Source organism: Nanorana parkeri, unplaced genomic scaffold, assembly GCF_000935625.1.
Source record: "Nanorana parkeri isolate BGI_ZX_2015 unplaced genomic scaffold, ASM93562v1 scaffold175, whole genome shotgun sequence".
NCBI lineage: Eukaryota > Metazoa > Chordata > Amphibia > Anura > Dicroglossidae > Nanorana > Nanorana parkeri.
Genome location: NW_017306443.1, coordinates 1,090,964 through 1,107,903, shown reverse-complemented (window position 1 = coordinate 1,107,903; position 16,940 = coordinate 1,090,964). Strand labels below are relative to the sequence as shown.

The 16,940-nt window shown below is 42.4% G+C and overlaps 1 protein-coding gene across 1 annotated transcript in view; it reads left to right on the top strand.

Annotated features, from left to right (window-relative positions):
• SH3KBP1 (SH3 domain containing kinase binding protein 1) overlaps positions 1-16,940 on the top strand; it is a 281,799-nt gene that overhangs the window by 133,452 nt on the left and 131,407 nt on the right. The window contains exon 5 of the mRNA XM_018554851.1: positions 12,001-12,127. Within this exon, the coding sequence (XP_018410353.1) occupies positions 12,001-12,127 (127 nt within the window). The remainder of the gene's footprint in view (positions 1-12,000; positions 12,128-16,940) is intronic.

The following is a 16,940-nucleotide window of genomic DNA, read 5'->3' as shown; positions in this document are numbered from 1 at the left end:
GATATTTGATGTGCAAAAAGACGTGTGAAAATATAAGTATAGGAAGCTGTAACACACAGTTGGTATAACACATGTTTGTTTATGCATGGTGTCTGTTCACACATGTTTAATATAAGACTCTGTCCAAAATGGCTACTTAGAAGCTGGGGGCAGATAATTTTTGCTAGGTCTTAAAATGGACCTTTACCCCCTTTGAGTAAAAATCACATCAGCATGCAGCTCTGCATGCTGATATGAAATCATCTTACATTCATTATTTAAACAAACATATTTTACTTTTACATACAATTACTGTTTTTTCACTGTTTCAACTACAATATCAGTACAAATTGCTAAACTAAACATTAGATTGTAGTCCATCACAGGAGTGAGCTTGGCTATATTGCAACACACACAGGAACCATGGTTAACATGGTCACCCTCCAGAAGGAAGGACAATGTCAGAATAAATTCAGAGATGATTTGAGGATTTACAGCTGAATGATACACAAATAAGATACAATTTTGTTATTGAAAAAAGGAATTGTGGGGAATGGGGTTTTTTAGGCACTCGAAATGATAGTACACAAAAAACGTTTCTTTATATAAAAAATATAAATTGTACTAAATGCATGATTAAAAGTCATTCACAATATAAAAAAGAGACAGACCAGGAGGAACACCTCCAATATCCACCAGAGCCCTGAGTATTGGCTGGTTGAAACTACATTAACATGATTCATTCAGTTAGTTAATACAAGAATTCATTTGTAGGTCACACTTCCTACAGTATGATTGAAACTGTTCAATTGACTAAACCGGTAGTCTGTATTCGTTTATTTTTCTCCCGTGTTAGCGGGACGGGGAAAATGTTTTGTCTTGGTAGGTATTTTGGGCCACCCGTTCCAACAGGTTGGATTTGATGTGGCCTGTTTGTAGTATCAACGAGATAATCTTAACATGATATTGAATTGTTCTCTTAGTTACATCAATTTACGTTAATTTACAGTATCAGCCATTAACATGATTGGTGCATTCCATGAAATTGACACCTATACACAATAACAGAGGTAATGTAGTTTCATAGTGTCTAGCTCAGGGAGTTGGGACTGGTGGAATATCTCGACACCGCGTTTCGCGTGTCACAGCGCTTCTTCAGGTCTAGAGGTGCTCAGTCCCAGGTGAAGCCACCCGACGCCCCTATAGGGCAATGTTTACCAGTTCAAAATTTGAAATTTGCCCAGACAGTGGAATGAATTGGGGTAACCGCGTCTGTATGCTGAGTCGTTTAGGGAGAGAGGCGTGGGCGGTATTTTGTTGTAGCATCCCCTACATGCCTAGTCTTTCATTCCAATAGCGGCCATCGCTGTATGTCCGGGCATGCCTCGCCGGACATATGTCTATCTATCCAGGGGTGTGGCACTCTCCATACAACACCGTTCCCTTTTCTCCCCCTGTTTGCTACAATTTTGTTAATAGTTAAGGTATTTGAATGTATTTTTAAGGTTTATCTTCTGAGTTTATTGTCACCTTAAGCTTACTCAGGGTTAGGACTGTGGAGCAATGGAGTGCTGGAAAACATGGGTAAGATTGGTATAAGTGGGTTGGAAGGCCAGATTTAAAGAGACCTGAATGGGCAAAGTAACAATCTCTTTACACAGGTAGCACCCAGCAGCTTGGCAAAAAAGCCAAGATGGGCTTGTAAGAGCAATACTAGGTTAAAAAAATCTCCACTTTCTCAATCCCACAGAGCTGCTCTACTAGCCTAATCTACTGGGACATCCATTTATATCGTGCTCCACTTTACTCTGTGGTTTGTAGATAACAGGTCTGCTTAAAGAAAGCCCATTTACTAAAAATGGTCATAACACATGCTGTATTTCTGACTATTTCACTGTACAATAGTGCACCTACTTATATTTACAAAGTGTAATCTATCTACAAAAATAACTTGAAATCAACCTTCTGCAAGGAAATGTGACCTAAATATTTGCAGAGCTGTGTTCATGTGTATAACAACATGTGCTGTGCCACCTACAGATGAGTCACTGATGTTTCTGTTATCAGTTTTGACGTGAAAGTAAGAACTTTAGTTCAAGTATGATTATTAGCCCACACAAATGTATTTTGATATTATGTGCTTATGTGTTCAGAAGCCTTTAAGGCATGCTAACATGGGAAATATAAGTAAAAGTGAAACTTTTACTATTTTGATTTTGATTTAAATGATCTGTCTATTCCAACAGATAGTTTACGATTGCATAGCTATAACCAAATATTTAGCTGGGCTTCTTCTGTGTCTTGGGAATATACTGTAGTATCTGCTCCTCCCAGCTGTTGAGGTCGCTCTCCCTGTTTCATTAGTCATTCGTATTACATTTTGCAGATCGCAGCTGCATTAGGGGTGGTATATCACCTGCCTTTTCCTCTACTTCTCCTCTCTTCTACCTTTTGAATCTGTATAGAGGAGAATAAGTACAGTGACTATTCCTTCCACTATACAGGAACATAGGTGGCAGACAATGGATCATTAATATACAGTATATAAATGCTAAACTTGTATTTCAAAAGTGACTGAGTTGCTCAAGAAACTAACATTGGTCCACATTCACTGCCAAAGCCACCAGTAGGCTTTGTACATGCCAGAGTTGACAGTTTACAGATTCCCAGTGCAGACTTGAAATTAAATTGTTGCCTTGCCCACAGCTCTTGTTTTCTAATTTTCTATATAACACAAAGTAGTTGCAGTAATGTGTTGTTGTCAGGGGAGTGCGGCTGGGCCATGAGCGGAACCCCGTGGCAGGGGCGATAAGCCAAAGTCTGAGGTCGAGGTACAAAGAGTAAATCCAAGAAGAGTAGTCAGGCCCAATCCAGGGTCGAGGCAGGCAGCTAGGTTCATAAACAGAAGGGCAGGCCAAAAGGTCGGTAATCGGTTCAGGAAGCGCACAGCCTGTGTACTGCGCGGCGCGCATGAGCGCCCGCTACCACGGCGCCAGGAGGGAGGAGATCCCGAGCCCTGCGCCACCGCTGGCAACTCTGATAAGGAGCAGCACCCCTGGTTCCCTGACATTTTTAAATAGTTAAAAAGAAAAAGTAAAAAATATTAATTAAAAATGCAACTAAATAAAAATGTAAAAAAAAAGGCGATTAAGTAAAAATAATAAAACAAATGAACATTTTTTACAAAGTAAATAAAAACAGAAAAAAATAAAACCAGCCCCACGCGAATAAACGCGCAGTTTATAAAACCAGTAGCAACTGAATGCAGAGGCAACTATTTATGATAATAAAGAGTAGATGCATAGTCCTATACAACCGGCCCTTTGAGGGTAACCATACTGCTGATGCGGCCCCCGATGAATTTGAGTTTGCCACCCCTGTTCTATTGTTTTCTGGGGAAAAGAAAAATTTGTTTATTGAGGGACACAGAATTTAGAGACATTTTGGTTTTCTTGCCACTTACAGGAGGATTTGGACTCTGACAAACCAAGAAAATTCAGCCTGGTTTAACCCCTCCTACTCCCAGCATGCATTTCAGCTAGAGTCCTAGGAGGATTGATGATTGATTTTCTCTACTGAGAAATGTTTAACTCTTTCTACTAGCCATTTTTTGTTTTTAGTATTTTTTTTTATTCAAGACTTTATCTACATGCTGCTCAGCTGGTCTCTTTATGCAGCTATGTGGACCAGCGTATCTTCCACAATAGCTTTGGATCTGGACCCCACTGCACTAAGGATTGCAGAGCCTGCTGGGAATGTGTCCTTTGGGTACTAGGCTTTGATTGTGGCAATTTTCAGACTTCTGTGCACTGTCTTAGTTAGCCGCAGGTACAGAGCCATGGCACAGCTTTTACTATAACCCAGTCTCTGAGGATTCCTGTATTAGTAGATCATATGGGCTGAGCATTGGGAGCTACAATATTTATTGGAATCGTTGGGTGCCATTATTGTCCCCATTTTCCATTGGTTTCTACAGAAAGTGTTAAAATGCTGAAGTATTGGGATGAGATAAAATGTGTTGCCATATAGAGTTTGACTTGAACTTTACATGTTCGCAGTTCACTGAACAGGTGAACTAAGTGGCCATTTCAGTGCCTCATCCCTGCAAGTGCCTCATCCTCACATCTGGTCCCTAAAAATATGTGGGGGTCTATGTGTGGGGGGATCTGGATATCCCCCCCCCCCCCACCCAAAGTGAATGAGTAAGGGGAACATAGTATCACTGGTTACTCATTCACACAAAAAAATGTAACAAATAAACACACAACACAATGCCAGTGTTCTTTAAATTCCCACGATTTAAATCCATCATCAGTCCAGTGATGTAGAGCCATTTGAATCATGAGGAACAATGCCCGCCGACTTACAGAAAAGAAAATGCAGACATTTCCCTAGCCAGCAGCTGAATGGCTGATATCCTGGGTGACATCTTGACCACATATGGTATGGATTTTGGGTAGGACCCCACCTCTTTCTCTCATTTGCGGGGTCCCCCTGGCATTCCATATCATCGGTTGTTAATGCGCACCACAGCAACCAGTACCTGTGAGGCCACTGGCGTCCTAACAACCAATGATGGCATCAGTTGCTAGCACGCAGGCGGTCGGCTCTGACAGTGCCCTTGGTAGTTAGGACACAGGCAGCCCCACCATATGTTTTTTTGTGTGTGTGGGCATCCCCTTTATAATCCATACCAGACGCTCCGCTAGGATAAGGATCCTAGATGTTGAAGGGAATTCCTGGCTGCTTTGTTTACAAACAGAACAAAGTGGTCAGGAATGTAATTTAGTGGCATTTTGTTCTTTGTAAATGTCACTTTTGCTTAATGTTGCTCTTTAAGACTTTTTCAAAAAGCTGCTTCCTACTGAACCTACTTTTTTTTGCATTGGTATATGACCAGCCCGGTAGTGCCCAGCTAGCCATGCCTTTTTTTCCAAAAGCTTGCAAACTGGCCTTAAAAAAAGCCCCAAAAAATGACAAGAGACTTCTATAGACTTCAGTGGTTTTTGTCGCTTTGTTTGGAGTTCACAAATTGTGTTGCATTACTAGATGGAGTATCAAATGTACTCTGTTCCCACCTTCCGTGTGGGTTAGCAGCTTAATGCCATTGCTCTTATGTGCAATGACACATACTTCCTCCATGGTTAGTTCTTGCTGCTGCCTACAATAACCCGGTCACCTCTAGCCATTTGAAACTCTCCTTTTCTCAGCAGTTGCTTCATGCGTATCCAAGTTTGTATCTGGTTTACTCAATTGTTTCCCTTGTGGTGCAACATGTCAGATCACAAATATAAGAAGCACTGTCTCCCTTAATCAGGTCTCTCCTGCTCTTAAACCACTAACAGTTTGTCGGCGACCTGCAGTTTTACCTCTCTAGGACCTGACATAGACAGTCTCAAACCTCGTCTCCTACTTAAATCTTTGCATTCCTGTGCCTCTTTGACTCTGTTGGCTGTGGCCCCCTGCCTCTGATTTTACCTGAAAGTTATGCAGGATTTTCTGGTCTAAATTGCAATGTTAATTGCCTGCAGAGGACATAAGCATACCCCAGTGTGTTTCCTTGCAGAATAATTTTCTGATCTGCCTGCAATTTTCGTGGCCTCTGAGACTTCGGTTGTGGAGACTCTATCTGATGAAGAGTATCAAACATCCTTGCAGGATGATGTTTTCCCCGAGGTGTCACAAACAACCACCTTAAAGATGAAGGTGTAGTTTCTACTGGCGCTGCTATCGGTCTAGGGTCTGTGAAAAGGCCTAGAACTACAAAAACTTTTCTTACGCTTACAATATTTCCAAAAGTTGTATGTGTTGACTGGAAAACTCTGGAAACACTGTTTACATCTACCAAACATTTTGTGCAGCTCTGACAGTCCCTGTGAAAGATGCACCAGTATTTAGGGAACCTATATACAAATGACTGGAGTCACTCTCTAAAACCTTGTTTCAACTGGCAGGCCCTGTACTGTATCCTTCTTCGGCCTTGATGTGAGTCTGTCAAACCTATGGGGCATGGACAAAACTCATGGCAGCTGATCCAGCTTTACTCCACACTAATCCTTTATTTATGGAGCATTTAGAGCTCATGTCAACAGCTGTGTACTATTATGTAGTACAACATCAAATGGAAATGCAGAGACAGGTCTTGTTTTGAAGACATTAGTATATGTATTCTATTATGTGAACCCTGACTGTTTTATGTGGTTTAAAGCCCAAATCCAGGCAGAAATCAAATTTTGCCTGTGAATAATTTACTTTTCTCAACCATGGGTCTTGTAATAACCTCTACACATATCTTGCCTTTCTGCCTCTTACAAACACCAGGGTCCTGTATTTGTTGTGTTTCCTTTTTCCTACCTTGTATTTCCTGACCTGGGGACCAGCAAAGTTGCTCCGCTGCTTGTTGAAAGGGGAGTAGCTTATGTAAGCAGGCAGCGAGAGTATAGGGTGGGCAGTAAACCTCTACCCTCAATACACCTTCTGTTTTAGCAGCGCCTCTCCACGACTCTCTACTCCTATTCTTTGGCACCTTAAGAGATTAGGAACTTCCCATGAAACTCCTAATATGCCCCCTCCCATCAGGGCCAGAGGATAGGGAGTAAATGCTGTGCATATTTATTGGGATGCCTGCCTTTACACCTTTACACGCACATGAACTTTAATGGCATTCCAGTCTTAGTCCGTACGGTTCAATATTTGTTGGCCAAAGCTTTGCCGCTATACCAGTTTCAATCCTGGGAAGGCTGTCCACAAAGTTTAGGAGTGTGTCTTTGGGAATGTTTGACCATTCTTCCAGGAGCGCATTTGTGAGGTCAGGTACTCATGTTGGACGAAAAGGCCTGGCTCACAGTTTACACTCTAATTCATCCCAAAGGTGTTCTATCGGGTTGAAATCAGGACTCTGTGCAGGCCAGTCAAGTTCCTCCACCCCAAACTTGCTCATCCATGTCTTTATGGAACTTGCTCTGTACACTGGTGTGCAGTCATGTTGAAACAGGAAGGGGCCATCCCCAAACTGTTACCATAAAGTTGGGAGCATGAAATTGTCCAAAATGTCTTGGTATGATGATGCCTTAAGAGTTACCTTCACTGGAACAACCCCTGAAAATCACCGCCACACCATAATCCCCCCTCCACCAAACTTTACACTTGGCACAATGCAGTCAGGCAAGTACTGCTCTCCTGGCAACCACAAAACCCAGACACGTCCATCGGATTGCCGGACAGAGAAGCGTGATTTGTCACTCCAAAAACACGTCTCCACTTCTCTAGAGTCCAGTGGTAGCGTGCTTTACACCACTGCATCCGACGCTTTGCATTGCACTTGGTGATGTAAGGCTTGAATGCAGCTGCTCAGTCATGGAAACCCATTCCATGAAGCTCTCTACGCACTGTTGTTGTGCCAATCTGAAGGCCACACAAAGTTTGGAGGACTGTAGCTATTGACTCTGCAGGCAGTTGGCGACTTCTGCGCACTTCAGTATGTGCTGACCCCGCTCTGTCATTACGTGGCCTACCTCTTCGTGGCTGAGTTGTTGTTGTCCTCAGTTGCTTCCACTTTGTTATAATACCTAAAACAGTTGACCATGGAATATTTAGTAGCAAGGAAATGTCACAGATGGACTTTTTGCACAAGTGGCAAGCTATCACGGTACCTCGCTTGAATTCACTAAACTCCTGAGAGCTACCCATTCTTTCACAAATGTTTGTAGAAGCAGTCTACATGTTCCTCGGTGCTTGATTTTATACATATATATATAGAGAGAGAGAGAGCTGTAAGTAAGATATTGGCTTGATCCTTGAGTTGGGCTGTAAGTAACAGTTTTTGGATTCAGAACAAGTGTTGAAAATATTTTTAAGTTCAGACCAGTGCTTTACCCTTATCATCCTTTAGTTCCTATTTCAACCATTGGTACCTCAATCAGTGATGATAAACAGTGTTTGACTGAGATGTGTGCTGAGTTGAATTGGTCCTGTTATTAAGGATCTGTACTTTCCTTTGTAATATATAATAACGTTTATGGACCAAAATATGACCTATATTCAGATGTTAAAACGGAACTAGACCCCACAATTTACCTGTGTCCCAAAACAGTTACTTTTAAGGCACGCCAACTGTCAAGATGGCTCATTCCTTGGCTGTAAAGAATGGGAGGATATAGTTCCGATTTAAAGTACCTTTCTTGCCATGAATTTTATTATGCTAAAAAACTCTCTTCTACCCTGTACATTGGGCTTCAACTTTTATTTTTATTCCTACCTTGTCATTGGACAATGAAGATAAATACAGTGACATCTTCAAGAAATTTTCACTCCCCTGGAGCCATCTGGAGGAGTCCTACAGGTGCCCTATTCCCTAATAGCTTAGTGCACCCCATAGAATTAGAGTCTTGATGTGGGCAGCACTTTGCTGTCAGTCACAACGCCTGTGGGTTGAGGTGGTCGTGCCCTGACTCTGACTGGCATTGCAGAGAAGGGTTAACAACATTGACTATGTGATAACGCTCCTCTGCAACTTGTGAGCATGCAGCCCTGTAGTCCTAGCTGCTACACAGGGTGACAAAGCTGCTGCATTAGCATTGTACAGGAAGTACATTTTACGGGCAGGACACCACCCATGAACTTTATGATTACAAAGAGAGCTGTTAATTGTAAATATGAAATGTTATTTGTGTAAGGGATGCATAAAATTTTCTTTTGCCCATAGTTCTCTTTGCCCATAATCCACTACTTTACAACCACATGGAATGGCATACTTAACTTTAGGGGAGGCATTACTACAGTGCAAGTCAAAAACCCAGGCATTGGTAATGTGGTTGGTTATAGGATCTTAAGGCCTCATGCACACACAACGCAAGAGCAAAATTGTATATATATGCGTGCACTATATGCAATTCCAGAATGCATCATTCGTAATAGAAATTTAAATGAACTGTACGTGCGTATACGCGCGTAAAATACGCAGAAATACGCTGCCCGAGCGCATCTCGGGTCCATTCTGTTTTTGCGCATCTTTACACTACGCAAATATATGGCTCCATATGCAGTAATGTGTATGAAGCCATTTATTTGCATATGATGCATATGGGACAATATGCGTGTACGTGCATATACGCAGCGTATTGTACCGCAGTGTGAATGAGGCCTTATCGAGGAGGATCAACAAATCTGATCTCTAAATGTCCCCTTCAGCATTGACTGTATAGGCAAATGTCTAGGTGTTTGCTTACATGACTGGCACAGCAGAACCCAATACAACATTTTCTCCACAAAATATAACTCTTTCAGCTTTACTATTCCACATTTATATAGTATTATGTTACTGTCTGAGTATGGCTACACGTTACACTGGGTATGCTCAGATACCAGTACAGATACCAGTGCCGATATTTGGCATTTTCATGAGAACTGCAAAGGTCGCAACGGGTGCAGCTGCGACTGGGCCCTGGCACTCCACCACTGTCCTGAAATCATTAGTCTGTATTGTTTTAGAAAAACTGTCACATGACAATAAACAAAAAGGTATCAGTAATTAGTTTCTGTGAGGACAAATATTGGTACTTGTGCTTGGTCTGGAAAAAATGGCATTGGTACATCACTAATATATATACTGTAAATATATAAAACAAATCATGCATTAAAACAAGGATGCATAATCCCCAGAGCCCTGTATGCTCCTTATAAATGACAGTTGCCTCCTAACTTTTGAGTTTTTCTCTAGTCTAGTCTTGGAGCTGGAAAAGTATCTGTACATGTACTTATACCTAGTACGGTACCTGGTATCTGAACATCCCTACTTTACAATATATTCTTGAAACCATATAACTAAAGATGACATGATACAAGCAGCCTTATCACCATGTTACATTTACTTTTTTTTTTAAATGTTGTCTTTGCAAATTAGATATTTATGACCTACTCACATTTGTCTGTTTTTAACCCTTTTGTATATTAACACAGAGAGATCCTCTTTTCCCATACCTTTCAGTTTTTACTGGACCTTGGAAAAATATTTTCCAGATTGCACAGGCTGGCAAAAACTAGCACAGCAGCGTGACCATATAATATATTAAAATGTGCTAATCATCCATGGAATCTATTGTATGGTTATGGTTAAGGGTGTCTATAGTTCTAGGGATTATGGGAGGCAAGACCTCAGTTTAACTACATGTATGGGGCCTAGGTGACGTGGGCTTCCCTAAGGGGCGGAGTCTAAGTACCAGCCGGTGTTCACCAGAGCTCCTGATGGTGGAGATGGGCTAGACTGCTTGCTGGTACCAGGTCGCGATCCCCAGGGTTGCCCTGCCAAGGGATGGACGAGAACAATGAAGAGACAGTAGTCAGATCCAGGCAGAGTTCAAGGCAGGTGGCTAGCAGATTATGGTCGGACAGTAACGATTAATCAGAGGATAAACGCAGGAGACAAGGGCAAAGTCGGGTCAAGGCAGAAGATCAGGTCGGGCAGCAAGCGAAGAAGGGTCAGACGATCCGGGTCAGCAAATACAAAACATCAGAAGTATAAGCTCTTAGACAAACAGGAAGCTGGCAGAGAGCCGGGCAGCAGGCAAGGATCAGTAGAGGCGAAGAGCTGGGCAGCAGGCACCTGATCAGCAGGGGAATGAGCTGGACAGCAGGCACAGGATCAGCAGAGGCGATGAGCCGGGCGACAGGCATCGGATTAGCAGCTGCGATGAACTGGGTGGCAGGCACGGGATCAGCAGAGGTGAGGAGCTGGGTAGCAGACACCGGATCAGTAGAGGCGATGAGCTGGGCTGCAAGCACAGTGTCAATGGGTTGCCATGGAGCAGTGGAGTGAGGGGCAGTGGGGTCCAACTGGAGAACGCACATAGGGTTGACAGAGTCCAGAAGGGCAACAGAAAACCACTGCTGTGGTTGAAAAGGAGTCTCTGGGCATGTGGTATGATGCAGGTCAACTATAGTGGAGGCCACGGGGCAAGAGGTCTTAAGAAATGGGCAAGGACCTCACTTGCTTGAATGGGCCAGCCTGTCCAATAAATTAAGGGAACCTCTTGGAATGGTGTGGAGGGATGTGAACAATGGAGGTCCCTTGAATGAGGGTTCTTGTGCCAGGGCAACAAAGAGAAGAGCCAGGAGACATAGATCAGGGGCCTCAGGGGTAAGGGTCAGGAGTCAGGTTACAGGAACAGGATACAGGGAACAGCATACAGGCTATGGCAACAGTACTCAGGCACGGGCCTCACTACAAGCAGGGGCTAAATACCTCCCCAGACCAGCACCAGGTGGTGACTAATTGCTGGAATTGCATTGTTTCAAGTGGACCTCCTTGTTACTTTCTCACTTGTATTTTGTACCCTGTGCTTAGATAGATTCATAGGGTCTTTAGAGTCTGTGTTCATGGCTTTGGGCTTGTTTCTGAGATCATTCAGAATCAATTGACAGATGCATATGACCTGCAAATCTCCTTCTGACATGCAGTTGACCTGCTTCAAGCAGGTTTTGCAGTCCCATATACTTGTATGGTGATGCAGAAGCAAACAAAAGCCATTGACACAGTCCCTTATCCTTATGTTCTAAATGTGTGCATCTAAGCATTTCCCACATATGCTTTTGTCCTATACATTGGTCCTTTTATGCTTCTGCTTACATTAATTGACGCTGTATTCAACTAACCCCATTGATTAGTAATTACTGTGCTCTTATATGCTGCTTACCTTACATTGCATTTATAACATTGATCTTATGCATTAGCCCTATTTATTTTAATATGCGTACTCTTGTATTAGCATGCATTTTCCAACATTCTTATTTTAATTTTACTTTGTAAGCTGGCTTTTTAGAGTGCACCTATTATATTCTCAGATGTCAGTCCCAGACTCCTGAAATTTACAGCCTGCACTGTGTAGTATCCTCTGAGCATTTGAATCGAGTGCTGTGACAATGTTTAATTAAAATTAAAATTGCACATAGAACAAAGGGAAACAACACAGAGAACCATATACAGATTCCTCTTAACCATTTTCTATTTTTGTTTCTTGTGTACAGGTGGAGGAAGGCTGGTGGGAGGGAATTCTCAATGGAAAGGCCGGAATGTTCCCTTCCAATTTTATTAAGGATATTGGGGCCGAAACAGAAATTGGGGGAAATTTTGAAGATCACCAGATAAAGCAAGGTAACACAATCTTCTTAGATGTGCACTGAAATATTTCACATATTAACATGAAAATACACAGATGAAGTAATTGATTTTCACATTGATAGGCTGAGGGAAGCCCTAAGCAAAGTTATATAAGATTGGTGGGGATATCTGGTTTCTCCAAGCATTTCTTTTAACAGGCATGATAAGTGACCAGAGACACACCAGCAGCGTATTAATTCACTTTATCACGTTATAGAGATTACTTTATTTCAGTAACTCGTTATTATGCATTTAAGACCACAAAGGGTTCTTGACTGTAGTTACTAGTAAGATACTTGGTGGATAAAATGAGTCAATGAAAAACGTACACCACCATTGAAAATAATCCTGGTGCGTTTTGGGGATAAGTGGGTTTTTGTCTTTCCATTGACATGGAGGTGACAACAGGCTGATCTGAGAAAGGCAACAGCCGTATGCCAGCAACACTGTTCATTAGGTGCTATAATATGTGTACCACAGACTCAGAAGTTTCAAAAAAAACACAAGCCAATACCATTAAAAGATATATAAATAGCTGTTTTCAGTATATTGCCTATGGTTCAGAATCTTTGGTATATCACTCCTGTTCTGCCTTTTAAAGATAATTGTCCATAAAAAAAAACAATATGGAGGCTTCCATTGCCGACCTCCTTCTGAACATTTTAGTTGCCTGGCTACAATACTTTCCAAATCACTGAGATGGATCAAGCATGCTGATTAGAAAGTCATAGCGGAGTCAGAGCTCCTGATTTGCATAGTTGTTTCGGGTCAGTGCTTTAGAAAGTATCAATGCCATTGGATCAGCATGCCAGGCAGACAGCTAGCATTTCAAGGAGAGGTTAACAATTTACAGCCTCCTATTCTCTCATGACTCATTACAAGTTATATTATTTTGTAAATGACGTTTTGAATGTCTCTATATCTCCACCTCATGGTCATAGGCAGTATTTTTGCTTGTATTTATTGGTGGTAGCTTTCAATTAGAAAGTGGAAAATCCCTTCATGGCCACCCCAGGGCAACAAGGAATGATGTCTCTGATTAACACATTCAGTGAGCTTATTCCAATGTGGAAAAAAAGAGGTTCAGTGGCCCTTTTTGCTTTTTTTAAACTGTGAAAGCAACTGTTTACCCAGTCAAAGAGATCCCTGTGTGCACCAGGGTGGTAGTCCAATTTACGTCTAGAAGCAGAAACCCCTCCTAATTCCCTTTGTACCAAACATATAGAAGATTGGAGCACACTGTAATTCCGTGGGTGCTATGGACTTTGCACATTACACATTACTTTGTGTCTTATTAACCACTTGCCGTCCGCCCATAGTAAAAAAACGGACGGACGGCACTGCTGCATTGGCGGGTTGCCGTCTCCAGACGGCATTTTTTTTCTGCTCGCGCGTGCCCCCTAGCGGGCACGCACGGGCAGAAAAGACCCGACCATTGCACACACCCGTTACCGGGTGTTTCACATATAGGCGATTAGCGGCTCCATAGCCCGCCGATCGTCTATATGTGCTCGTTCGCGTATGCCCCCCCGCGCAGCCGCCGACGCCTGTTTCCCCCCTGACCCCTCACCTTGAATCCCGGGATCCGCTGCCCCGTCTGCGGCCCGGGATCGGCTCGGAGGGCGTCAGGAGGAGGAGGACGGGAGATCAGCTACTTGCTGATCTCCATCCGGGCTGTGAATGCAGAAGTGATGTGTATTACATCACTTCCGCATTCACCTGTCAGTCATCTGGCTGCTATAGCCAGAGAGAAGAAGCTGATGAAGCAGATCTCTGCTTCATCAGCTTCTTTTGGGGTCCACAGGTGACATTAGGGGTCCTAGAGACCCCTAATGTCTCCATAAAGAGGACCTGTCAGTGTGCCTTTGCTATTATATAGGGGGATTGTTATCCCCCTATATAATAGCAATAACAATAAGTGCAAAAAAATAAATATAAATAAAAAAAATTAAAAGTAACATATACAAAAAGGGGAAAAAAAAACCAAAATGTTTAACTCCCCCACCCCCACGTTTACGCGCCTATAAACGTAAATACGCGTCCGGTGCCCCAGCGCGCAAAAATTACAATTGCGCTACACATGTTACATATCGCCGCGAACGTCGCAGTGAGAGCAATCATTTTAGGGCCATCAATCACTGATAACACTAAACTGATGAGCGGTAACAGCTTTTAAAGCGTCGCCTATGGCCAATTTTGGGTATTATCGTTTTTTGAGGTTTCGCGCGCGCACGCAATTTTAAGGCTTGACATGTTTGGTGTCTTTTTACCCGACGTGACCCCGTCTTTTATATTTTACCAAAAAATTGGGTAATAATAAATGTTTTATTATTTAATATAGGGGAAACTGTTTTTTTTTTTAATTTAGGTAATTTTTTCTTAATATAGTAAAAAAATAAAAAACCCAGTGGTGAATAAATACCACCAAAAGAAAGCTCTATCTGTCCCCAAAAAAGTGTATAAAATTAATTTCAGTACAGCGCTGCATGACGGAATAAATGTCAGTCAAAGTACCGCAGCGCTGAATACTGAAAAATGGCCTGGATGGGAAGGGGGTTTAACACCCCGGTTGTCAACTGGTTAAATAGGTCTGAAAGGGAATTCATACCAGAGGCAAAGAGCGAGCACTAAGCCATGAACTTACAGTCTTAATCAATTTTGTGTAAGATATAACATTTTTTTTAAATATGTTTTTTCCATTTAACATGTATTTAACATTTTCTAAAAAGGTTTCAATAGTCTTAGGAAAATTAAGCTTCCCCTTAAAAGTGTCTAAGCCATTTTGTCTTAGTTTACAATTGAATGCACTGGAACATTGCGTTTGTCTGTTAAACAGTGCTCTGTCTTCCTGTCTGCTGAAGAGCCCTGACCTTATTTAAAACATGCCTTACATTTTTATTAAAGGGATTGAGTCCCACGTGTTTTAGTTCCCTAGCTGTGTTAACCCTGGAGCTTTTACTAGGAAGCGCTTAACTCTGCTCTTATTATGAGCTAAAAGCCATTATTTTCCCAAGGCCGCTCTTCAACATCAGTGCATGACCTGACTGGCAGTGTGTCTTACAGCACAGCCTGCCACCAGTCTATCACGAGCAGACCAATAAGCAGTATCTAGTAATTGTTTTCCTGTGTTTCCGACAACATCTCAGAGAGAGGACCTCTCTACTTACCAATCTGACACTTTTAGCACATTTGTATTTTCTGTATGGGGCATTTCACTTCCAATGTACTATTTTACTGTTCAAAGCAATACTCAGCATTCTTGAAACATACTTTGTTATTGTAGGGCAGGATTATAAAATCCAGTGCATTAGCTTTCAGTGGCAGGGCCTTTTGCAGTTTTTGCAGTGGGGTAGTTTTCCCCACAGAATTCTAAGTGAAGATTGTAAGGCCCTACCTGAAGGCTCTCTAACACTAAACAGCCATGTAACCCCAACCCTCACACTAACACTCCTTGTAACCCCAATCCTCACAGAAATCCTTCTTGTAACCCCAATGCTCACACTAGTCATCCTTATAACCCCAACCCTTATACCCCAACCCTTCCTAATGTAAACTTAACCCATTGTTTGTATACAGGCAGTCCCCGAGTTACATACATCCGACTTACATCCGATTCCTACTTACAAACGGAGGCTATTACTGTACAGCAGGGGTAGTTGTAATGCTACTACGCTCGTGCTGACGAGGAGTGCCCGCCTTTTTGGGTCTGGTTCATAGTACGTTACAGGAAGTTGGCTCTTGTTAGATGTGCACGCTAGGAGTGCCCGCCTCTTCTTCTGGGTTACTGTGAGGTTTTTACTGCTGTCTGTATCCTCATTAGGAAGATTTAATCTTACTTCCTGTCCTTGAAACAACAGGAAGTAAAACGAAATCTACCTCCAAGGAAGGCAAATTCACTCCTGTAAGAGTGATTATGGGAAAAAGGTGTCTCCACCGAAGCTTTATCACCAATCCTTGTTTTGACGAAAACCCAAAATTTTCAAAATCCAATTGTCACAGGGACAGAAAGTGTGGTGAAATCTTCTGAACAGGGGCACACGCAGCAAAACAAACATTACAGGGGGTTAACCTTTCCCTATGCTATCCAAAACAATGTTTTTTTTGGCTGGAGTTACACTTAAAAAATTTACCTGTTCTAACTGACATACAAATTCAACTTAACAGTCCCTATGTCACGATCTGGAGCAGCAGGCAATCTGTAGTATAACAGGCCGTGTTCGTTACACAAGCAGCGGGTAGTAGTGGAGGAGAAGGCAGAAGCGTAGTCAGCTATATACAAAGGAGATCAGGCAGGGAGCTATCCAAGGTTCTTAGGTGGCTCAGCAGGTAGAACCACCGCCAGCCACAGCAGAGGCTCTGGATTCATACCAGGTTCCTGACACCCTATCTTGTTCGTAAGCCGGGGACTGCCTGTACTCACTTCTTCTGTGCATGGGATCCACAAAGGACCAACCCTTCTTGCACTGAAACATACCAGAACTGGGATTCTGGTGCTGGGATCTACAGTTTTGGTAGACTCATCTTGTTAAAAAGTATTTATTGTCAATTTTGTTACATATGATCAACAAAAAGTATGTCAAACACAGTAACTACTCCAACAACACGTTTAAGCTAAAGCTGAATTTTTGCTAAGCTACATGGCTGCTGAATGGAAAACAGGAGTGGAAAACTGCTGCCTAGGAAACACGTAAATTCCCCACACCCAGACAAAATAAAAGCCAATCTGCTAAAAGTTAAACGGCTCTACTATGAACATGGAAACAAACAGGAGACAAACATACCACACTAAATGGTACAAAGCTTTTTA